General features: G+C 52.6%; 1 protein-coding gene across 1 annotated transcript in view; it reads left to right on the top strand.

The window, feature by feature from the left end:
- USP22 (ubiquitin specific peptidase 22) overlaps nt 1–19,801 on the top strand; it is a 43,747-nt gene extending 23,946 nt beyond the window's left edge. Inside the window, exons 3-13 of the mRNA XM_059380283.1 lie at nt 900–1,013; nt 2,646–2,747; nt 3,041–3,210; nt 3,918–4,065; nt 6,551–6,656; nt 8,310–8,468; nt 12,972–13,098; nt 13,992–14,083; nt 14,975–15,037; nt 15,688–15,837; nt 16,609–19,801. Coding sequence (XP_059236266.1) covers nt 900–1,013; nt 2,646–2,747; nt 3,041–3,210; nt 3,918–4,065; nt 6,551–6,656; nt 8,310–8,468; nt 12,972–13,098; nt 13,992–14,083; nt 14,975–15,037; nt 15,688–15,837; nt 16,609–16,651 — 1,274 coding nt within the window. The 3' untranslated portion in view covers nt 16,652–19,801. The remainder of the gene's footprint in view (nt 1–899; nt 1,014–2,645; nt 2,748–3,040; nt 3,211–3,917; nt 4,066–6,550; nt 6,657–8,309; nt 8,469–12,971; nt 13,099–13,991; nt 14,084–14,974; nt 15,038–15,687; nt 15,838–16,608) is intronic.
- Nucleotides 19,802–24,447: the final 4,646 nt, after the last annotated feature.

Here is a 24,447-nt window from a genome sequence, read left to right as displayed (position 1 = left end):
CCTCTGAGCTGTTCGTGCTGTAACCATCACCACATACCAGAGGGAAGCTGAGGCCTGGGGAAGTGGAGTGATTGGTCATAGGCGGGATCCATCCCAGTACTCTAACTCTGTGCTCTATCCGCTCCACTGCCCTTCAGACACCTTCCACTGCGCCATGAATTCAGTCCAGAAAAAATTATTTTTATTTGTTGAATTGAGACACCTTTCTTCCAGGTGCTTAAAGGACACTATTTTACTTTATAATGAGGTAACTAAAAGCCAGTTTTTATGGATGATGCAGTTGAGAAAATGCATAAGATCCGCTCAAAGGTAGGCAGGAGTCATCTGTGTGGGTCAAGAAGTGAAGACTATCTGGATAGATGATGTTTTACCATTGTCGTTAAAGTAAGAGTAGGAAGTAGATGTTTCATTCATTTTTGTAATCATATCAGGAGTTGTAGATGCAGTAAAATAGTTAAAGCAGTCCAGGTGGCTAAGAATCCTTATGGGCTGATCATACTCAGTGAAAGGTTTCCCTTTTTTTTTCCCCATTTGATGGCACGAGCAGAAGCAGGGGATGTGTGGGAGGGGTGCTGAGCTCAAGGCAGACGCTTACCTGGCTAAGCCACCCAGGCGCCCCTTCCCTTACTTTCAGAGACTAGGCAGAGGGTCCTGATAACTTGAGATCTTTTGTAAAATACGGGTGTGATGCCTCCCATTTGCAGTCCAATCCCCTCAGCCTCGGAAGTCCTGAGCTCCCAGGGAAAATACACATCCCTCGCCTGCTTAGGGTAAAGGTCTGAAATGAGAGAGTGGGGAGGTGGTGGAAACAGTAGAATGTCCAAAACACTCAGATGTTTCATATGTGACCTTAAGCGTTACCTTTAAAGTTTTTAATTCAGTGTGATTTCTCTCTCCAGCCATAGAGCTGATGTATGGTGGCATCTACTGCTTTCTGTGCCACGACTACATATATGACAAGGACATGGAAATCATCGCCAAAGAGGAGCAGCGCAGAGCTTGGAAATTGCAAGGTGTGGTTGTGCCTAGATTTACGAGTCTGCTTTGTCTCCTAGTTGCCTGTCAAGGGCAGAGCTTATCAGGAAAAAGGTCAACATCTAGGGAGAAGGTCAGGGTTGGGAGATAGGACAGCTGTGGGGGAGGGGTGGTTGCAGTTTGGACTTGCTGGGAAGAACCCCCCACACCTGCTTGCCTCCTCTTGTAGGTGCCACCTGAGGATCCAGGAGAAGCAGATGAGGTGACTGACCAGATAGGAGCTCAGTCTCCCTCTGCAGGGGCCGGGGGATGGGGGGGTCAAGGCCGGAAATGCCAAGCCTCTCTTGGCGTGGTCTTTCTGTCAGCTAGTCCCTCTCTAGGAACGCCCCCAGGAGTCCCCTCATTGGAATAAAGATGCTCCTAGTGCTCTTATCACTTAGGAAATCATAAGGGTTTGAGAAGCTCTGTGCCAGGAACCAGGGGCAGAGACCAGTATGTTTTCTGGCAGTAGCTCTGGTTCCAGCGTGGGGCTCTCTGTGCTTTTCCCTCCCTGTCCTCCTGTGTGCTCACATGCTTTCTTCATCAGATGCGTAGTCGGGGAGACACAGAGAAATATGTGGCTGTTTTCCCTATTGTTCGTTTCTTACTGTTTCCTTGATGGTTTTCTAGTTTTCATTTCTAGCAGATGCTGGAACAGTAAGAGGGTTCCAACAGTGGGAGGTGTGGTTGACCCCACTTGACCAGTGAGCATCTCTCCATGAACATATCTTCCACTGTTCACAGAGAGAACATAGAAACCCTGTCTCTGCTTCACAGTTTTTGTCCCTAATTGCTCTGCTTTTAAGCAGCCCTATTTTTTGAGACTGGAACAATAGGAACAGGTGCTCTCCGTGATCACAACTGTAACAGATCTTTTCTGGAGAACAGTCTCTTTAACCAACCTCCTATTCTTTTCTCCCTCAAAAATTTAGTAACATTGCAACTAAGTCTGAATATATTATTTCTCTGGTAAGAACATTTCAGTTACAGGAGCTCAGAAATGAATGACCCGGAATAAAACAACTCTTCTAAAATCATTCTATAACTCCATGTGTCAGTGAGATAGAATGTCTTTTCAAGTTCATTGAATGTTGCAGAAATGTTAAGTCACATGGAACAGTTGTTGCACGTATTAAGATGAGTCGTGACTATTAGCACCCGCACCATTGTCTGTGGTGCAGATCGTTTATGGGTATAGCTGTTTAACACAAGGTGTTTTCAAACTGTGTTTCGGCAAGTGCGTTTTCTCCCTGTCGCTTTCAGTCTTTTCACGGAGACCCCTCACCTCAGTGCCAAGTGTAGGTCTTTCCGCCGGGGCTGCTGCAGTCTCTGTGCTCAAGGGTTAAAGGCTTGGCGGAAAATCCCCATATTGGCATTAGTGCTACGGTAGTGTTAATGGGAGGTGTTGCCCTTCTCACAGGAAACCGCTTATTCACCACACATTTTCCAAAAGAAACTCCTTTTAAGTGTTCTTTCTAGCCCGTTGCAATATAATATGGTCTGGAAAGACCTCGTGTTGTGGCTTTGAAACACATGCCAATCTAAGTGTTCTGTCACCATCGCTTTTATGTATAAACACACTTGATGAAACCTGGGCTCATGGCACCGGGACCTGTCTTCCATCCGCTTAGGTGTTGGGGAGAAGTTTTCAACTTGGGAACCTACCAAACGGGAGCTCGAACTGCTGAAGCACAACCCGAAAAGGCGAAAGATCACCTCCAACTGCACCATAGGTAGGTGGGCGACAGTGCTCGGAGCGGGGCTTTGTGACGACCGCCAGCAAGGCTGGCTTCTCTGGGTTTCAATAGATGTGAACGGGAGGATTTCCTGGTGTGGTTCTCTTTAAGCCCTTGTATAAGCCTTTATCTTTTGCCACCCCCCCACCCAACTACTTCTGGAGCACCTGCAGCCCCCGGGGGAGGTGTGCTAGGTTTAGGGGGCCTCGTGGTAATGGACAGAAACAGTCCCTGCCCCTGGGGCCGTGACAGTCTGTCCTGTAAGCGAGATTCACATTTATCCTGCCCAGGTCTGCGAGGGCTGATCAACCTTGGCAACACCTGCTTCATGAACTGCATCGTCCAGGCGCTCACCCACACGCCGCTGCTGCGAGACTTCTTCCTCTCTGATAGGCACAGGTGTGAGATGCAGAGCCCCAGCTCTTGTCTGGTCTGCGAGATGTCGTCGCTTTTTCAGGAGGTGAGCACTGTTGGCGTGGGCGGCGTACCATTTCTGTAACTGCTTGTTGTGTTTTACCTTGAAGTGAAATCACGTTGACACAGGAAAGGAAGGCAGGTTTCTGAAACCTTACACAGCGAATAATGCGTGCGTTTCTTATGGGACATTTTTCCCAAAGGGAATTGTCAGGGACTGTTGGCATTGCTTAGAGGCTGCGTGCTGACTTGGAGGATGAGAAGAGCCCTTTGGAAGGGGGCAGCCGGTGGAAGACATTTGTCTGTGAATGCTGGGGTCTTTTCACCCTCCACTGATTGCCTCCTGTCCTCTGTTCTCAAGGAAAGTGGCCCTTTTGCCAGGCCTCCGTGTGCTTCACTAGAATTCCTCTGTCTTTGTGGCCCTCCGCCCCAAACAGGTTCTGTTCTGCTTGGATCCTAGGCTGCTCTCAGGCCCTGCCCGGGCTTGTGTCTATGTCAGGCACTCCCAGTTGATCATTTTGGCTTATCCGTAGAAAATCGGCAGTCGGAAGGGACAAAATGATTTAAAAAGTCCAGTGAGTCCACATAAAAATACGTTTTCCAAAAAAAAAAAAAAAGGAAGGAGTTAAACAGAATCCTTTTTTGTCACAGTAGCTGCAAGAAATTCTAGGTGGTTGTTAACAGATTTTTTTTATCGTGTGTGGTACTTCCTGCTGACAGTTGTTCCCCTTCCCCTCCTGTCTCTGGGAGCAGTTCTACTCGGGGCACCGCTCCCCCCACATCCCCTACAAGTTGTTGCACCTGGTGTGGACTCATGCGCGGCACCTGGCGGGGTACGAGCAGCAGGACGCGCACGAGTTCCTCATCGCTGCCCTGGATGTCCTGCACCGACACTGCAAAGGTGAGGCTCCATGTCCCTCCTTCTACCCTCCCCTACCCAGGAGAGGTAGGGGGCGCTGTTGCACAACGGCAGGGGCAGGGAATCTTGTATATGGCACTTGTGTTCTAACTGTGTTGTTTCTCATCTTTAATACCCCAGAGAGGTTCTTCATAATTTGTCTTAAGAGAGGAGGGAACAGTTTGGAGGTGTTGTCTTCCGACCTTGCTGGGAGGAGAGGAGCATGGTGGTCGGTCCTGTAAAACCGGTAACAGTGAACAGAGCTCTCCGTCCTTGACAGGCCTGTGCCTCAAGTCCATCCTTTGCTGCCGGCTTCCTCTCGGCCTGATTGTGAGGGGGCTGGTGTGCAGCTTCTCCAGGTTATCGTGGCCCCTGGCAGGCCAGAAACTTCCACATATGCTCCAAGTGCAGCTGTACTGTTAGCACTGGCTCCCTCCCTTCGTGGGGTCTCCAGAAGGACTGGTTGTGGCACTATAGTCGCCGGAATGAGCTGAGAATACAAAAGGGGACCTGCATGCTTGCCATGCTTCCGTGACCCAAGTCCTGTTCATTTTGGGGTCCAGCCAAGGGCTTTTCAGAAGTCTCTCTGGATCTTACTGGGTCTTGACTTCTTTCTCACAGCCTGACCCCCAGAGCGGGGAAGCCGCCCCAGGGGTCTCAGACATGGGTGGGTTTAGATAGTCTGGGGAAGGGGACATCGGGCAGCAGCTCTTCAGGCTCAGGGCAGAAGGTTAGGACTGAATAACAAGGCCCTGGGTCCCTCCCGCTGCCCTCCCTGTGGCGGGGTTCCCCATCTGAAGGCCCTGTGCCCAAGTGTGCTGACACAGGATCAGGTGAGGGGGATTCTCCGACCTTGAGTGTGGCTCAGAGTCCCCTGGAGGGCATGCTGCTGTTTCTGTTCAGTGGGTGTGACGAGGGTCAGCAGTTGTCGTTCCTGCTGGGTCCCTGGTGATGCTTGTGTGCCGGTTCACAGAGCACACTCAGGTGTAGCTGACGTGTGTCCGGGTGACCAAGTCACCTGCCTACCTGTGGCCTCTGGGCTGAGATCGTGGGTTTTGGTGATTCTGTTGGACCACAGTTCTGTTTTCCAGGCCACCTCCTGCTCAGCCTCTGTCCAGTTGCGGGGCTGCTCTCCCAAATGCCCCGTGTGGTCTGACATTACAACCTCAAAGCAAGCCAAACTCCAAATAAGATGGCTTGTTCTCATCAGCTTTGGGTTCTGGCTTTTTTGTGTACTCTTTTCCTGAAAAACACATCCTTTCAGTGCTCGCCCGAGGAACCCAGGTGAACAGTGCTTAACAGTTTAGGTGAGGTTTGGCTTTCTAGCGGGAAGTGTAGCACGCAGACCGAAAAGAGCCACTATCATTCCAAGCCCTTGAGGATAATCATGAGACTTCTGTAACCAGCAGGAGTCTATCCTGAAAATCAGCTGCTTCAGGTGCATTGCTGTGCAAACGTTCATCAGACAGAAACAGATACAGTGATAGGGACCCACTTGTCTGATGTACTCCGTTCAGCAGGTCTCACGTGCGTGGCTCCTCCTGCCGGAGTAGAGTGTTCTGAGTCCTTCGGCCTTGCTGGCTGACTTGGCTGAGTTGTGCTCCTGTGTGACTGCAGGCATCGGGGACCTTTTGGCTTTTCTTCCTTTGTGGCTTCCTACATGTATTTTCCTGTGTCCTGACATTTTCTCCTATGAATTTAAAATCTTTCTGGGTATGATTTTCTGTCTAATCTCTCTACGCAGTGTGCTGTCAAAAGACCCCGTGGGCATCCTTTATTCCTAGGTAATAATTCCACTTTTTTGAGAAGAAACGTACATACAGATAGACCTAGTCTCTCCCCTTCGTCTTGTTCAGTGGAAGTTCTATAGTATGTACTTAATGGTACAAATGAACACATCATGTTCTGCATGTAAGCGCTGCGTTTCAGTATCTGCACCCGAAGATAATCAGTAAAACCCGTACTGAGCTAGAGAGGATGGGAGTGGTACTTCTCTGGGGGCAGCTTCTTGGAAAGCAGGGCTGTTTGTGAGGTTACAGAGCGCAGGAGCTGATGGGGAAACAACCCAGCGGGAGTCCTGCAGAGAAGCTTTCTGAAGTCAGGCGCCTGACTGTGCAGTGCAAGGAGAGAGCAGGCACGGCAGCGTGGGGTGCCCGCCATGGCAGGGCCGCTCAGTTGTCCTGTGCAGGCAGATGGGAATCCTTAACTCTCCCCGGTGACTGGGCGTTAGCTATATCTTGGTACTTAGATAGGATCCCAGCGGATGGTAGGGAGTGGAGAAAAAAGAGCATTGAAAATAAGTTAGCTGGGTTGTTAGCTCCTTCCCCGCCAAGCCTCCCTGTTCACGTAAGGGTCCTTCTGCGTCCTGGTGATCGTATCAGGCTTTGTGAGCCTCTGCAGGGGAATGGCCTTGTGCCTTGGGCCTGTGGTGCTGGGAAGCCTACAGACTCGGGCTCAAGTGCACGTCACAGCTACAGTCTTTCCCCAGGTGACGATAACGGGAAGAAGGCCAACAACCCCAACCACTGCAACTGCATCATCGACCAGATCTTCACGGGCGGGCTGCAGTCCGACGTCACCTGCCAAGTCTGCCAGTAAGTGTGAGGCTCCTGGCGTAGCCCCAAGCGTTCTTCTGGAACACAAGGGCCCGCCTGGTCTGTGCTGCCCAGACTGCGATGTGAGACCCTAGGTGCTACTTATTGAACGTCCTGGGAAGTTTTCAACCAACAACACTGCTGTGGTCTGAGCAGCTTTTAAAAGTTTAACTTTTAGAGCCAGAAGTTCAGTTGGTGCCCCACAGCTGTGCCTCCTTGGTGAAGTGGGATGGACCAGGGGGTTTGGCTCTTACTGAGGAGCCTGTGCAGCGGCAGCCAGACGTGAAGCAGGACGAGTTGAATTTCAGCAGCCAAGCCATTGGCTGTGTTGAGAGGAAACCGCTCTGGCAGAGAAGACCCACCCGGGGGGCAGGTCCTCCCAAACACTGCAGGTCGTCCGGAGCAGGGTCCCCAGGGCCATCTTTATTCCCATTCCCCATCTCTGCTCTGCAGGAGCCACATAAGTGAGCCCTGCCTTTCAGAGGGACTGGCGCATGTGCGGGCGATCCTTGGTGCCCGTGCTCCCAAGTGTGTTGCTTTTCACATCATGGTTTCTGTTTCCATATTCTCCAGCGTGGGCTCCCTGATTGGTGACCACTGTAGGCTTGGCTCAGCAGGCAAGAGCTTTGATTTCTAGGAGGAGGCGTTGATCAGTGAGGTTGCAGGAACCTTCCCTCCTGACCTCCACGCACGCTTCTCTGTTTTTTGTGGGGTTTTTTTTGTTTTGTTTTTTAGATTTTTTATTTATTTGACAGAGAGATCACAAGTAGAGAGAGAGAGAGAGGAGGAAGCAGGCTCCCTGCCTAGCAGAGAGCCCAATGCGGGACTCGATCCCAGGACCCCGAGATCATGACCTGCGCTGAAGGCAGAGGCTTAACCCACTGAGCCACCCAGGCAGCCCTGTTTTTTATTCCATTTCAGGGTTTTTTAAAACCATGGTCACGATCTACTCAAAATTATTTCGGAACCTCTGCTAGATTCCCCCGTGCGATTGGTACAGGATAGAGATGGTGGTAGGGGAGCAGCTTGGCCTGGGTCGTGCACACAGCGTTCTGGGACAGAGATGCCGGGGTGGGCAGCGCTCCAGTGTTTAAACTCTCCGTTTTAAAGAAGCTTCTTGTCGACTCCGTGCTGCTGAATTCTGGCAGCAGGAGGTGGTCTCAGGTTTATGTCCGGTTTAAATATCTGGAGTGAAGCTCCCAGCCTGTTCTTCAGTCCGTCTCTGAGAGGGAGACAGCTCTGTTCAATTAGGACCCGTTCCTGCTTGGCGTGTTCTCCACAGGCAGCGTGCATGGGGCTCTAGATTCCTACCCAGACTCAGATGCTGCTGAGGTAGGCTCATCAGTTCAGAACTAACGGACATGGGCCCGGGTTCTTAGAAAATCCCAAAATGACCATGATGATCTTCTGGGTTCGGAAACATTGTTTTCGGAGCAGCCTTTGCGTGAAGTGGTTTACCTCCCCTTCCTCTGTAGGGCCCCTGGGGAGCCAGGACACGTTGGGTGGGAGCTGTCTTGTGATGTCTGACCTTCCATGTCCCGTGGGTGGATGAGCAGAGCTGTGTCAGGCGGTGGGTGCCGTGGGCCAGCTGCTGCCTCGGAGGCTGTGTGGCCGTCCACTCTCACCTGCATCTTAATCTCCTCTTGCTTCTAGTGGAGTGTCTACCACCATAGACCCCTTCTGGGACATCAGTTTGGATCTGCCTGGCTCTTCCACCCCATTCTGGCCCCTGAGCCCTGGGAGCGAGGGCAGTGTGGTGAACGGGGAAAGCCACGTAGCGGGAACCACTACGCTCACGGACTGCCTGCGAAGGTAAGAAACCGCCGGCCCCTCTGGAGACAGAGAATGGTCTTTCTTGGCCAGTACTTGTCTCTCTTGCCTTCAGGTTCTTCGAGGTACTGGTTGGTCAGGGGAGAGTCCGAAGAAATTCAGGACCATCTGGGGCCCAGTAGAATTTTCTCTCACGTGTTGGGTATAGAACATGAGACAGGACAGCCTGCAGGTGGCTGTAGGTGGTGCCCAGCGGCTCAGACAGTCTGTCCTGGCTCTGAAAGCCTTGCAGGGAGCCTGTGTGCGTTACAGCTGTGCTCCACCCCGCTGGGAGACCAACCCGAGAGCTGAGGGGGCAGCTCAGTAATGGTCACTGTTTGTGGCTGATAACCCGGCATCAGGCAGGGCCCTCTCTGCGGGCAGCAGGCCTGTTGTGCTGCGCCTGTCCAGTCACCTCGTCTCTGCCTGACACGAGTGCTGGGTGTGGGTACCGCTGCTGTCAACCATGCTCGGGCAGCTCTCACGTAGTGGCGGGGAGATCAGAGACCTTCGCCAAACTGTTCTAATGGCCTGTTTAGTGTTTTACAGCCCTTATTTTCTTTTACATTAATTAAAGGTCAGTGCAGGTGTGTCCTTGGGCAGAGGGGCAGACTTCTGGGTTTTATCCTCCTGTGTATAGTCAGCAGGCTCAAAGCTGCATGCTAAGAATTTTTACTTAATCTATCTATTTATTTATTTATTTATTCCCCCAAAAGATTTTATTTGTTTATTTGACAGATCACAATTAGGCAGAGAGGCAGGCGGGGGCGTGGGGGGGAAGCAGGCTCCCTGCTGAGCAGAGAGCTCGATGAAGGGTTCAATCCCAGGACCCTGAGATCATGACCTGAGCTAAAGGCAGAGGCTTAACCCACTGAGCCACCCAGGCACCCCTGCTAAGAATTTTTAAATGCGTCAGCTCCTTCACACTGATATGTCCAGTGTAAATGGGGCATCAAACTTGTAATTTGGAAACTAAGCAAAACATCGGAACTGAAAAGCCCACCATTTTCAAAGGGAGTGTTTACAGCTCCATTACACTGAGTCCTATGTTTCGGCAACCTACAGCTTTGCCCACCAAGCGGCCACGGGGGAGGCCGCCACACTTGGCCCACAGAGCTGTCTGGTTGGGGGCCACATGGGGCTAGGTCAGCGGCCGAGTGGCTGGGGAAGGGCAGAGAACGTGCATCTTGAACGTGCTAACAGCAAAGGGATCCTTTCCGAGTTAGGCTGAGAGCATATTGCAAACCCGGCAGGAGGAAGTCCAGGTAGATGGAATTCCGTAGCTCCAGACCCTCGAGTCCTGTAGTGTTTCATGAGGGTAAGTGGTGGCCACCACCCTTAGGGAGCTGCCTCCAGGCAGTGCTCAGCCTGTATTCCTGGAGCTCTGCGGGCAGGAGGTGGATCGGTGGGAGACAGAAGGGGCCCTGGTGATAGGGGAGCCCTCTGCCAAGCCAGTCGCTTTCCTTGGTGTCCATGCTCCTCCTGCATTGGCCTCAGGCCTTGCCCTTGGCTCTCGTCAGTATATTGCTGTCTCTGCTTTCTGCTGTCTGTGCTGTATTTCCTCAGTCCAGATCGAAATGCAGCCTCTTTGGGACAGTAGACTACCTCGTACTCCCTTCCTCTCCTGCCGTCGCACCTCGCATGGTGGTGGTCCTTGCTGGACGTGTGCGTGAGGGTGCACCGGGTCAGACCGCTCGCAGGTGGCAGGAGCAGGCTCTGCTGAACTTAGGCAGGAAAAGGTACTGGGTGTCCCCACATCCCCAGGAAGGCTGAAGAGGACCCAGCTTAGCAAACATGTGGTCACCGTGCAAGGCTTGCCCACCGCTGGCCTGCTGCTCTCGGGTGTAGCAGAGTTGGGGCTCCTGGCCAGACCAGTTCTTCCTGCAGATTTTCTCGACTTTTCCAGATATAGAGTCCTCATAAGGGTATCCAGCTGGCCGAGCCTAGGTCGGGTGTCCAAACTTCTGTGGTAACCTTCCATGAAGGAAGATGGGCCCTGCCTCCCACCAGGGTTTGGAAGTTCCCCAAACGTTAGGGGTGGCCTGGATAGATAGTTGAGGGGATAATGGGGGTTGAACTCTGTGGTCCTTCCATTCTTTACTCTCAGTTATGTGAATTCGAAGCCAAACCCTCTTTGTAGCTAATGTGGGACATTTTCTTAGTGTCAAAGCAGGTTTGGTTGACCTATTTGGTGTAGGAAAGTTCGCATAGTTTGGCAGGGAGGAGGAGCACTTAGGAGCACATGGAAAAAAACAATGACCAAAAATCAGGAACTTCCTGAAGAATACAAAATGGGAAAACCTCAAAAGATGACTTTGGACTCTGTATTTTAGACTGGACGGACGTCTGTCTGTTGCAGTGTGTGTCTGCAGGAGAAACAGTGCTTACTGCTCAGGTGCTTAATTGGTGATACTTAGCAGAGAGGTTGTAACTGGCTGACGCATGTGTATGCAGATTTGAGGCTAAGTAAAATGTCTCCACCCCCCAGTCTGACTTGACAAGCTGCAGAAGGCTATGTCTCGGGAAGCTCCAACCTGTCCCAGGGGAGAGTTCCTGTGGTCTGAGCCCCAGGCGCTTCCTTCCTCCCCTGGAGAAGGTGCCTGGGGACTCCTTCATGGAAGTGTTCTGTGCAGTCCAGCTTGGTAGCTTTGTTGCCTCAGGGACTTTGCTTCCCACCATCAGACACCTATTTTCTGACTGCTTGCTGGATGGACAGAATCCTCTGCCTGATTTCTCTGGGCTGGCTTTGGGCTTCCAGTTGTAAAAGTCCCTGTTTTTTCCTCAGTGCACAGCGCTCTCTCCCCCCCGGTAGTAACCCACAGTCCGAGTACTTGTCCCTGCTGTCAGTGCTGACTGGAGAAGCTCGGCTAGTTGTGAGGGAAGCAGTTGTGGCCCCTGGTGTGTGTGCCTAAGCAGTTTGGGTGGGTTGGGGCCACACGGGTTTGAGTTGGAAAGCTGCATTATGGGGTCGTGTGTGGTGAGTTACGTTATTTTAGTCTTCACTATAGACATGGGAACATTCTTCTCTCTTCGGTCAGGTACCTAGTGTCCAAACTGCCCTGATAGTCTTTATTAAAAAAAAGTATTCCGTACAGTTTGTTCAAGTCAGAATCCAGACTAGGTGTGCACATGACTTGTGGTTGCAAATCCATGACTTCAGCCCCCTCTTCGGTTGCCTTGCTGTTTCTGTGTTGAGAAGACAAGATTGTTTTTCGCAGAATTACCCTCCCTGTGGACTTTGCCAACTGCATTTGTAGGCTAGTTGGCTTCCCACTTCTGGGGCACCTCCTGGGGCAGGCAGGGTCAGCTGCGGGTCAGGAGGGAGCATCTTCTTGTTCTGGGAAGATGACGAAGTTCTGATGGATAAATGGGAGATTTCCAGACCCAGTTGTGAAAAGGTGAACTTTGTTTTTCAGCCTCACACTTTAAAAACTTGACATAAACCACATTGAAACGTCTGTTCTATGGGTAGCCACCCTGTGCCACAAATGCTTGCTGGCCTGCTCAGTGCGGCCCTGCTGTGTGGTGGTCGGTCTTCATCCTTTGGAAATGAACATTTCCCCGTTTTTGTAAGAAATAACTGGCTGGGGTGCCTGGGAGGCTCAGTGGGTTAAAAGCCTCTGCCTTCGGCTCAGGTCATGATCCCAGGGTCCTGGGATTAAGTCCTGTATCCGGCTCTCTGCTCCGCGGGGAGCCTGCTTCCTCCTCTCTCTATGCCTGCCTCTCTGCCTACTTGTGATCTCTGTCTGTCAAATAAATAAATAATATCTTAAAAAAACAAAAAACAAAAAACTGGCTACCCTCTACAGAGTCTCCCCAGTGATAACATCTTCTGAAATTACAGTGCAGTGTCATCAGGATATTCCATCAATGCTGTTGGGATGCGGGACAGTTCCATCCCCACCCGTCCCTCCCCCCACCACTGCCTCGTAACCCGTGGCAGCCACGGGAGTCCTGAGAATGTCGTGTAAATGGAATTGTAGAACATACGACCTCTGAAATCTCCTAGGCTCCTGGCCGTAGGTCTCTGGAGATTCTTCCAGCTTGTGTGTTTCCGTAGTTTGTTCCTGTTTGTTGCCCACGAGTACTCTGGTGGGGGGCCTGTAGCCGCTGCTTTAATGTCTGCACTCCGGAGAGCTCTGATGGCTTCCCGGTGTTCAGCTGTCCCGGGTGCAGCCGCTCAGAGCGTTTGTGTACCTTCTCCTTTTCCTGAAATTGGAATTGCTGGGTCTTACGGTCGTTAGAAAGTTACTACTGTTTCACAAGACTTTTAACTCAAAAGAAGAATTAAGACCGTTCTTGAAGTATTAATGGGAAGAGATGAAAGAAGAAATAGTTTGGGTTTTTTTTTTTCATTGTGGAATTATAAACACTCCTAACTATGTGCATGTTTAGTAGGAAATTAACTCACGGAAAGTGATAAAATAATTATTTTTCGTCTTTTCCTCTCTTACCTCTCCATCTTTTTTTCTTCTTCTTAAACTGTGCTGTCCACGTGTCCTGTAGATTCACCAGACCGGAGCACTTAGGGAGCAGTGCCAAGATCAAGTGCAGCGGCTGCCACAGCTACCAGGAGTCCACAAAGCAGCTCACCATGAAGAAACTGCCCATTGTAGCCTGTTTTCATCTCAAAGTAAGTTTTCTAGAAAGCAGACTCCCGCGGCAGTTTCCGTTTTCAGTCCCTGGTACCACTGAGAGCCTGTTGGTTTGGTGTAGAGAAGCACATTGTACAACTGCCGTGACTCAGTGACGAGCACGGAAGGTGCAGGAGGGTTGTACGCTGTGACACTGCCCCTTCCTCTGTTGTGCGAGGGGTTTGTGGTGAACCAGACTGATTACTTCATGATGACAAAAGGACGTGAGTTACTCTCCTAGGGGCGGGGGTGAAGAATCTCCTCCTCTTCCTCCTCCCTAGCTTCCCCACCTTCCCCCCAACACAGAGTTTTCTGGGTTCCTTTTACTTAAAAGCAAACGAGACCGTGAGTGTTATGCCCTAGTCCAGGAGTCGGTCAGCTTTCTCTACAAAGGGTCAGAGAGTAAATATTTCAGGCTTCATGGCCACATAGGATCTTTGTCTTATGGTCTTTATTTTATGACCCTTTCAGCAAAAACCCCCAGCCATTCCTGGCTTGCTGCCTGGTTTGGTGGCCCCAGTCTAGTCAGAGGAATGTCTTTGCCAAAAGGGAACAGTAGGTCCGTTTTTGCTCCCGGAGCTCATGGATGTTTGTTCTGTTTCCTTCCACCTTGCCCTTCGCTGGGTTTGTTGTAAGATCATTTTTTTGCACACTTGGTGTCATTCACTTTGAACAACCCCGTCATTTCAAGACTGCATTTTTGAACCCCATAAATTAGAGTTGTATAGATTAATACTGTGTTACTGACTCTGTAAGCTCTAGATGTGGCCGAAGGGCAAGTCAGAAAGGCCATGAAAAGCCCCACTTTTGGGAGTGTCCAGAGAAGCACCATCAGAGGAAACCCCTATAGCTTCATCCCTTTCCTTCTCTGCCCTCTCCCCGGTTTCTCTAGCGATTCGAGCACTCGGCCAAGCTGAGGCGGAAGATCACTACATACGTGTCCTTTCCCCTGGAACTGGACATGACCCCCTTCATGGCGTCCAGGTATGAAAGGGTTTGGGCTGCTGTGTGATCAGGAGGGCTGTGGCTCCATAGGGTCCAGGATCGACTCCAGGTCTGTGATCAGCTGGTGTAGAGGCTACTAGAAGCGCATTTGCTGAAACTGAATCATTATCCTGGTCTTAACCCAGGACACAGAAGAGTTTCCTCAGCTTCAGGTTTTCCCTGGCATTCCTTTAGCAGCCCTCAGACGTGGCGAGCGGTCGCGGTGGGATCCCGGCAGGCAGCCCTGCCGCTGATGGGACTGATTTTGGATACACTAAGCAGTTGGTGTTGCAGTTATAGATTCAAATCTTGATATTCCAGACCACTTAAAACGTGCCCTTCAAACCACAGCGACACTCGCTTGTACGTGAAATGTGCATTATCTCCTGCAGCCTAACAGATCACCACGAGCTTGGCTGGAAGCAGCCAAGGGGAGTCCGGTCCATCTGGGCTGCATCTGTGCCTCATGGCTCTGTGCAGCTTGGTTCTCCAGCTCCGGCCTCCGCTTCCTCACCTTCCCCTAGAAAGCAGAGCTGCTGGAAGAATTAGAAAGCATGTCTAAAGTGCACCGAGTGCCACATCTGGCAGAGGAGGCCCCAGTGGTAGTACCCAGGGGTACCGTCATTCGAGCCAGGCGTCGGCTTGGTTAATTATTTTATTTTAAGATTTTATTTATTTATTTGACAGAGATCACAAGTAGGCAGAGAGGCAGGCAGAGAGAGAGGAGGAAGCAGGCTCCATGCTGAGCAGAGAGCCTGATTCGGGATGCGATCCCAGGATACTGGGATCATGACCTGAGCCGGAGGCAGAGGCTTTAACCCACTGAGCCACCAAGGTGCCCCTGGTTAATTATTTTAAATGATGCTGAGGAAGTGCTGTTTTTTGTTACAGCAAAGAGAGCAGGATGAATGGACAATACCAGCAGCCAACAGACAGTCTCAACAATGACAATAAGTAAGTGGTATCTCGTGGGTGGGCGTGCCTCCCGCATGAGCAGGGAGCATGGGACCATAGGTGGGCCATGCGGGGAGGCCCCCGATGGCACAGCTCCTGTTTTGTTTTGGCCGCTGGCCTGCTGCCTGTCTTGCTGCTCCTCTGCCCCTGTTGAAAACACTGAAATCCACTTGGGAAAGGATTTTCACAGGCACACCATAAAGCTGTCCGATGTAGGAGCCTGCCCCCCTGCCCCCAGCTCCTGCACGTTAGCAGGGTTCGCACTGGCCACGGACAGCGCTGCTAGCATGAGAGCTCCGTGTCTGGATTTGGGGCCCTTGGGCCTCTGCCTTCACCAGTGCTGCAGTAAGGCCTCTGTTCTTCCCTTCACCCCCTGCTTACCTTCGCTGTGGGGGAAAGAACAAAGGACTGTGGGCTTACAGCATCCCCAGTGCAGCTTGCTGTCCCTGCTTCCACTGAATGTGGCTTCCGCAAAGCAGCTCGAGAGCTGGGTGGGCTGGGCAGGCCTGTGTGCCTGCCAGGCTCCCGCTCTCGTTCCTGGGGTGTTCCATTTGGGGTCCATTAGCTTCGCACCGTGCAGACTTCTGATGGCTTCTGATGGCGATCAGATTAAGTTCTCTTCTCTCCCCACTCCCGCACTCCCAAACTAGGTACTCCTTGTTTGCTGTAGTTAACCACCAAGGGACCCTGGAGAGTGGCCACTACACCAGCTTCATCCGGCAGCACAAGGACCAGTGGTTCAAGTGTGACGATGCCATCATCACCAAGGCCAGCATTGAGGACGTGCTGGACAGTGAGGGGTATGTGCGGGCGGCAGCCAGCTCCCTGAGTGTACATCCATTCCCACATGCAGGCTTGTTCTGGACAGATTGCCAGCCTGGGTGGGCAGGATCACTCTCTCTGAGCACCCTAACACTGGGAATGTGGGGGTGGTCATTTCTGTTCTCCATGGCCAGCGGCCACGTGGGGTCTTGGGGAGCTCCTTTCTTCCTGAGGCGCTTCATTCCTCCCTGGCCTTTTGCCCTGAAGTCCTTACTTGGCTTGAGACTGTCCATGGACCGCTCCCCACCCCCACCAGAGATGGGCTCAGAAGGGGCCCAGAGCACTCCTGAGGCGTGTGCGCTTTGTATCGCCGTCAAGCAGTGGGGCGCCCCTTGAGAGCCTTGTAGAACAATTTGTGTGCGAGAGGATAGCTTTGCGGGTGCAGAGGCGGCCAGAGGAGCCACCCAAAGGGGCGGATTTGGACTAGAAGCCTGACAGCAGTCTCCCCGGAGTAGCCGCGGCCACAGGTGCAGTTGAGGTGGACAGCTGGAGAAGCTTCAGGAGCTGTGGGGGCGGGACTAATGGACTCCGGACTTCCGTGGGACGGAGCAGGATGGGCACTCGCCGTGGGCAGCCTGCTGCCCAACCAAGGCCCCTCCTCCTCGGGGCCAGAACCCAGCCAGGCCAGCGGTCAGGCCGCCAGTGGGTTCTGAGACCCCCCGCGCTGGTGTCTTGGCGGTGAGGCGCGGTGTTGCTTCTGCCTCCGGAAACTTGGAGTGTCAGCGCGCTTCTTGTCTTTGCCTTCTCAGATACCTGCTGTTCTACCACAAACAGTTTCTGGAGTATGAGTAGCCTTACCTGCGGCTGGTCCCCAAAAATGAAGGCGATGAGTTGGCCAGCTTCCCAAGGTGATCTCCGCCTTCCCCGACTTCATGAAGCCACCCCCCCACACAGAAGTGCCCCCGAGAGCATCGGATTCCCCTGCAGCCTGGGCCCAGCGGCGGCCACACGGGTGCCCAGGATCGCGGCGTCCGCGTGCACGAGCGCTGCTCTCCGAAGGAGGCTCCGGGACCTGCGCAGCGGACGCAGCGACGTGGGGGGATGTGCCCTGCGTGGGGAGGGGCCCCGGGGGTGCATCCCTGGGCGTCTGCTGTGCTCCTCGAGACCACGTGCGGCGGGGGTGGGGGGAGCAGCATGTCCCGGGACTGCGGCTTGGCTGCGCGATGGAGCAGTTTAAAAAGGCGCCAACCCGGTTTTCCATCTCATGGGTCTATTACAACAGTGAAATACAGGAGCCAAAGACGTGGTGTGAGGACAGAGGACTTTGTGCGCACCTTCCTCGCTGCGGGTTTAGTATCAAACATAGATAGCGTGGAACTTCGCCTGCGTCTGCTCAGCAGATAGAGGAACACCCCCACCCCCCCACCCCCACCGAGCCCGTGGAACCGAGGACTCCAGCGGGTTCCCAAGCTCGTCTGTTGCGCAGATCACTTAGCACCCAACTGCATGTGGAGGCGTCTGCCCAGGTGGTCTCTTGGTTTTTTTTGGTTTTTTTTTAGAAATAGGCACTTTCATAGCTCTCTCCCCTTTTCTCTTTCTCCACAATTGTGACTTTCATCAATGTAATGGTAGTAACGTGAATGAATTACTGCATTTATACAGAAATTTAGATCATTTTCCTTTATTCTCGAGAGTGAATCTTGCTTTTTCATCGGTGCTGGTTTTGTTGCTTCCCCTCCTCCCTTCCCCTTTGGAAGCATCCGAGTCCAGGTGAGGGCTGGTGGGGGCGGCGGCCGAGGATCAGGCTGAGGCTAGTAAGTGTCTCTGTCCTGTTAAATCTTTTGAGTAAGTGAAGTGTTTCCAGGGGCTTCGTTGTTCCTTCCTCCTATTTCTTCCTGGCCCCTCGTCCCTCTCGCTCTCCCTGTGGCCACGTGGCGGCTGGTGGGTCGGATGGAAGCTGGAGTGGCGTCTGGTGGAGCCTGCGGTTCGTGCTGCTGCCTCCGCCCTATGTCTGGTGTAGTTAGAGCCGCAGCAGGGGCAGGCGGCGGCTGGGCCAGCGAGCTGGTAGGAAGAGGGAGGAGCTGCTGGAGGAGATGGGACAGTTTGCCTTGGTCCTTGTAAGATACCCTGCATGCACTTGTCTGTCCAAACACAAACTTCCATTATCCATTTCTGAGAACTTAACAACCCAGACATGTGGGGGTGGAAAAGCTGCTTTAATGTCTTTTTGGGGAACAAGCAGTGCTTGTCCTAGGAGCCTGGTCTGCTTTTGAGCTGTGGAATGTTTGTTCCTGGAGAAGAGAACCCTCTGTTTCAAGTTCAGCATATTTACTTTCCTTTTTTTTTTGTTAATTTTTTATGGAGCCAGATAGTAAATAATTTGAGGCTTTACAGGCCGTAGGGTCTCTGCTGTAGATAGTACAGAAATGGAATCGCATGGCTATGTTCCAGGAAGACATCTTTCAGACCCTGAAATTCGACCGTCTTCACCTGTTACGGAATTTGTTTTTCTTCTCTATTTAAAAATGTGCAAACTATGCTGAGCTTGGTAGGCCATGCAGAAACAGTGGGCTTGATCTGGCTCGTTAGCTTGTCAAGGTAGGAAGTGGGTAGGAACAGCAGCCGCTGAGTAGTTACCGCTCCGTGTGGAGCATGCTGGAATATGTGAAACAGCAGTCATGCTGCGGCAGCATCCTGGATGACAGAGCCTCTAGTGATGCAGGTTTTAAGCCCTTGCTCAGCTCATGCTCAGTGTATTTCTGCTGTTTGGGAATATGTGTTCTGTGATAGCAGGAATGATCAGGAACAAGGGTGGGTGCAGATTTTCAGAAATGGCCCCACGTGGCTGGGTTGTGTCTGTGATTGTAAGAGAGAAACTGTTGTGAAGATTGCTTTGTGGGAGAGCCGTTGCCCTTTAATAAGGAGCAAGTCAAGCAAGGAACTGGCTGAAGCTGGCCTGCGGAGTTTGAGCCGTGAGCTCTGCTGCCTTGAGACCTGGCTCAACTGGATGGTCCTGGGTTTTCTGGCAGGTTCCCTGTGGTCTGGCCAGCTCTGCTTTCCACATCTGTGTCTGCTCATGTTCAGGAGAGCTCACCTGTTCCAAGAGCATGAGGTCTGGAGATAGGTGATGAGGCCATGTTTCTCTTTTGTAGACATGACTCTAAGTTTTTGTATCCAGATTAATTGTTGTTATTCCCTGTTGACACCGGCGTTAGCAAGTTGTCCCCCGTGTCTGCCGCTGGGAAGCTCCTGTGACTGTAGGAACCGTGCGTGGGCAGTGTTGCCAGCAGGAGATGTTGGTCGCTGGGATTTACTTTGTTACTCACAAAATACTCCATGGTGGGCCTGGGAATGTTTCTTTTTGCTTCCAGGCCAGGCATTAAATTCAGGAACATGGCTCTCTTGTTTCCTTGTAAAGACCCCTGTATACATGTTCAGGTCATTACCAAGTGCATCTGACACTAAGGGGGTGATCCCCACTGCCCCCCCCCCCATATTCCCACCAGTGGTTTTAAAATAATCTGTGTTTCTGAGACGTTGGCAGCCCTTTCACCGCATCGTAGGGAACCGGGCTTTCCATCTCCAGAGCTGTGACATGAGCTCTAAGCTGAGCTGGGTCCGTGCCGGGAGCGTGGGGGTCCAGCGGGCAGCCCGAGCAGCCAGGTCGCCTCTCCAGGGCGCAGGGTCGTCTTTAGGCCTCCTTCCTGCAGCAGTGCCCCTGACCCCACAACACATAGCCCTTCGCTCTTGTCCTTCAGCTTGGTGTGTATGCTTTCCCTGGGCCACATGGCCCTTCTTTTGACAATTCAAGTGACTGTTTCGTTTACTATAACCTTAAAAACAAAAATTGTAAGAAAAAGATTCCAATGATCGTGCTGTGGATTTTATTACCAAGATGTTTACACTTCCCTTTTACCTGTCATTTTGAGGACCTGTCAAGTCTTCTCCCTTAATGGCTTGTAGTCTTTCCTATGTCATAATAAAGCTACATTTTCTTCTGAACACTGGCTGGTCTCCCCTTGCTACCGACAGCAGCCAGAGAGGGCGCTGCAGAGGCGCGGCCGCACTGCAGGGCTCCCAGGGTAGGACCCTGGCTCCGCAGCAGCTGCCCTGAGCTCAGCAGCCAGGGCTCTGGTAGCAGGAAGTCCGCGAACCCCCTATTTCCTCACTTTCTCTGATTGGCTCACTGCTTCCCTGACCTTCTCCTCTTTCCTGCTCTTGGCATAATGGTGAGGCATCTGGGAGTCAGGACAACTATGCACTCTCAGAGTTGGTCGCTGTCACCGTCGTCACCTGAGGAGTTCTCGAAATGTAGGAGTCCTTGCCAACATTTGGCGACGAGCCCCAGGGTGCAGTATAGCAATGTTCTCTTGCAGGGAGCGCCCCAGATGAGAAAAGAGCATGTGTGAGTCAGCACAGAGAAAAGGTGCCATTAGTCCTGCCCTGGATTCTGTGATTGCTCACAGGACTGTAGTGGACGTTTGTGACACCCCCACCACCCTCCACACTTAACCTTGTCCTCAGAACCTCCCTTACCTGGGTAACCCAAACCTTCATTGCTGAAGTGTCTTTCTACAAACCTTTGTTGTGAGTTACTTCCTTTGCTTTATTTCCCTTGCGTGGAGATACAAGGAGACACTGGAGAATCTCTCTGGATCTCAGGCTAAGTCCCCTGTCACCACTGAGTGACATTCTCCTTGGGATTACCCAGAACCAATGTTGTGTCCCTCAGGGGAAGTTACCCCCTTAGCGTCTAAGACCGCCAAACCAACAAAGCCCCCATTTTCCAGGCCTGGAGTAAAAAGATTCTGTGAGTGGCATCTGGGTGACTCGGTCATTGGGCCTCTCTGCCTTCGGCCTGGGTCGTGATCCCAAGTCCTGGGCTGGAGCCTCATGTTGGGCTCCCTGCTCACCAGGAAGCCTGCTTCTCCCTCTCTCACTCCCCCTGCTTGTGTTCCCACTCTCCCTGTGTGTGTCTCTCTCTCCAAGATTCTGTGATTGGCTTATTAAGTGTAATACTGCAGAGTGCCAACCCCACTCCCACACCTTGATCTGCAGACCCGTATGTTCTGGCTGTTGGGGAATCAGCACCAGATCATGGTCTGTGGCTAAAGGCATGGAAGTCCTTGTGAGAGACGGCACCACATTCCTTCACCATAGCTCAGTACGCCCAGCTGCTTCCTGGTGGGGGATGATGTAGTAAGAACAGTTCGTTCCGTGGACACAAGCCCATTCCCAGGAGTGTCCCTTGCTGTGATTTGGGTTCTGTGATCAACAGCTATTTGTGGAAGGTGACTGTGGGCGGTGGTGCTGACAGGTGGGGTGGGGGTGTCCATGACTGGACTATCTGTTTATTCCAGTGGGGACCGGTCTCTGCCCCCTCCATGATGCAAGGGGCCCAGTGTAGTCTACCTGACACCAGTGGCTAGCTAGTCTTCGGGGGAAATGCCATTCTAAGGACTCAGTGTTCGTTAGCTGGTTAGGCCCTCAGCGGTAGTTGGCTCGGTGAGCCGTGGGCAGGGCAGGTTGAAGACACCGAGCCTAGTTCTAGCCCCCACCCCTGCCTGGATGGTCCCTTGGATCGTGGGTCCACCAAGCGAGCACAGTGGCTGGGGAAGCAGCTGGCCGCGTCCACAAGGCAGGCCGTTCTGTCCCCCTGATCACTGAGAGCCTGAAGGGATTCTCTGGCAGGCACACGTGGATACAGTCATAGTCTGTGCCTGCCCGTATTGACACATCTGTCCCCTGCCAGACCATGTCCCTTATCTTTGAATTCTGTTCCAGATGTTCGGCCATCCAGCCAAGCTGTTAGCAGCTCACCACAGATCAGCATAAATCAGTACTTCCGGCCCTGCCCGTTCCAGGCAGCTGGGTAACTAGGGGTACGGCCCAAGTTTCCCCTCGGGATTTTCCTCCATCACAGTCTGTCAGCGTCCTCAGGCACCTGGTGACAAAAAACACAGATGCCGTGCAGCAGGTGTCCGTTGACAGTCTGAGCCACCTCTTCCTGCGGTTTACCTTCCGCGCGTGCATACGCTCACTCTTCCACCTGCCGCTCCTGTCGCGGGATCGATGGCTGCTGCCCACACCCAGCCTTAAGGTTAAGAGGGTCAGACCAGGGGCGCCTGGGTGGCTCAGTGGGTTAAAGCCTCTGCCTTCGGCTCAGGTCATGATCCCAGGTTGTGGGATCGAGCCCCGCATCGGGTTCTCTGCTCAGCAGGGAGCCTGCTTCCTCCTCTCTGCCTGCCTCTCTGCCTATTTGTGATCTCTGTCAAATAAACAAATAAAATCTTAAAAAAAAAAAAAAAAAAGAGGGTCAGACCACTCATTTTGATGTGGGAGCCTGGTCAGCCCCTGTCCTGTGATTACACACAGGTCGGCTAAGTCCCAGAAACCAGCAGGCGCTGTTTCTGGAAAGGAGGCTATGCCTCCTCCTCTGAGAGGACGACGGAGCTAGGAGCTGCTCTGCACTCCTGAGGGTCTGGTGCTGTATCTCTTCTACGGGCCCTTGCTGGAGGCTCCGTGAAGCATCCTTATTTGCTATGGATGCTTCGAGTATCCTTGGATCTTGCGGATCCTAGGATGGAGCGGTTGTGCAGGTGTGTGACGGCCTGAACGTAGGTCTCCTTGCAGCTGGGAGCCGATCGCGGTGCCTCCGGAGATGGGCCGAAGGAACGCACTCAGGCTCGGGGTCTGCCACCTCCCAAGCCTGCAAGACGGTCCGGCACTGCACCTCTTTCCACGTAGCAGGTGGTGTGACTTGTAGCCATCTGTCCTTGACGAAGCTCTCCTGACAGGCTTCAGATCCCTGAGCTCCCAGAAACGTCGTTCAGTTAGGGGCCTGACTTCCAGGAAGCTTATTTCTCGTGCTTTGGTTCACTTGTTTCATTGAAGCCTTTGTAGAATTTACTGGTACCTGCTTATCAGGTCCAGTCAGCAGAACGCCCTCTGTATGGTGGACCAGAGCAATGAATGATGGAATATCGAGGTAGTCAGTGCCTATGTACGCTTCTTACAGCAGAAAGTAGAATTAGTGTAGCTCCGAGTCTGCACCGGGAAGGTACACTGTGGACCCCGCCAAGTAAAAGCAAAGTGCCCCACTGGCCTTTACAAATCGGCATGGGAGTGGAATGCACTGTCAGGTCACTGACGGTATAGTTCATGCCCGGAGCCACGGTGACTTGCTGCAGTGCTGGTGGCCCTACCTCTGTGACAGCGGCTGTGATTGGGCAACCCCTGATTGGATTGTAGGAGTCTGATGGTGAGGGGGAAGAAGCCAGGGCCTGGCCCCAAGGAACTTGCTGGAAGGGAAATAGCCTTGATGTAGAACCTCAGAAATGTGGACAAACCCAGGTGCAGAGTGTCCTGGCAGGCTGACCCGGAAGGTGGGGGCCTGAAGATGTGACATTGAGCAGGATGGGGGCGACAGTGGTGTGGGGGAGGTGGCCCTGTTGATGAGAGGACGGCACTCCTCTGGGGGTGCCCGGCGCGTACACCGCAGTGTCCACCACTCCCAGTGTGACAACTCTGATGCCCAGGACTCTGAGATTCATGCATTCATACCAGTGGGGAGTCCCCCCACCTTGTGAGGGGCACAACAACCAGTGTAATTCAGAGCCAACCTAGGGCCCCAGCCTGGACCGATCTCCCCAGCCTTCCCCAGGGCCCAGCTCCCTGTCTGCACACAGGACTCTGCCACTGAGGAAGGCGTACTCCACCTTCTTCCTGGGGACCGATGTATCCACCTGGAACCTCACGCACTGTATCCCAGCGGGGGAGCACATGCACATTTGAGACAAACGCTCTTCCTGCAGTAAATCAGTGAAGACAAATACAGACTGACCAGAGCTCCACGTGCCCCACTCTGTGCTGTCTCGGGCAGCAGATTGGCCTGCTCCGGCCAAGAGCAGTTTCACGCGGCAGATAAGTTTCCTTTCAGGGGACAAGAGATGAGCCTTCTAGTTGGGGCTCCGTGCTCCCTGGCGTTGCTCCTAGGGCTAGTGATTCTCTTGAGCCCCCTGGCCCCGTCTATGAGATGAGAAGAGGCAGAGCTTAAAATGGGTGGTCAGGAAGGGGCGCCTGGGTGGCTCCGTGGGTTAAGCCTCTGCCTTCGGCTCAGGTCATGATCCCAGGGTGCTGGGATCGAGTCCCACTTTGGGCGCTCTGCTCAGCAGGGAGCCTGCTCTGCGCCACCCTCCCCACTCCCCCCTTCACCTGCTGCTCTGCCTACTTGTGTTCTCTATCAAATGAATAAATAAAATCTTGGGGAAAAAAATGAGTGGTCAGGAAACTCCATCCCAACCCTGATGTCTGACTGTTCTAAAGATTGTTCTCTCCCGGCTTCTCCAGATGGCAACACCAATCAGTTCTGAATGCTGCCAATGCCAGCCGCTGGGAGAGGAAGATGAAATGTAAATACGTTGCATTTTTGTAGAACGTTCAAACTAGAAAAGGCTTCAGCAGTGGTCCCCTTGGGCTTCTGAATGATTCGTCTGGCAACTATTTAACAACTTGTGTCCTGCGGGACTTGTGCAGTTCTGGGCACTGGGGAGCGAGAGACCACAGTCCTGTTCTCACCGAGCAGACACATACATATGTCAGGCTGTAGGAAGCAGTATGTAGACAAGAGAGGCTTGAGACAGAGCGTG

Source organism: Mustela nigripes, chromosome 16 (assembly GCF_022355385.1).
Source record: "Mustela nigripes isolate SB6536 chromosome 16, MUSNIG.SB6536, whole genome shotgun sequence".
Taxonomy (NCBI): Eukaryota; Metazoa; Chordata; class Mammalia; order Carnivora; family Mustelidae; genus Mustela; species Mustela nigripes.
Note: the sequence above shows the minus strand (reverse complement) of the source record. Positions and strands in the feature narration are given on the sequence as shown.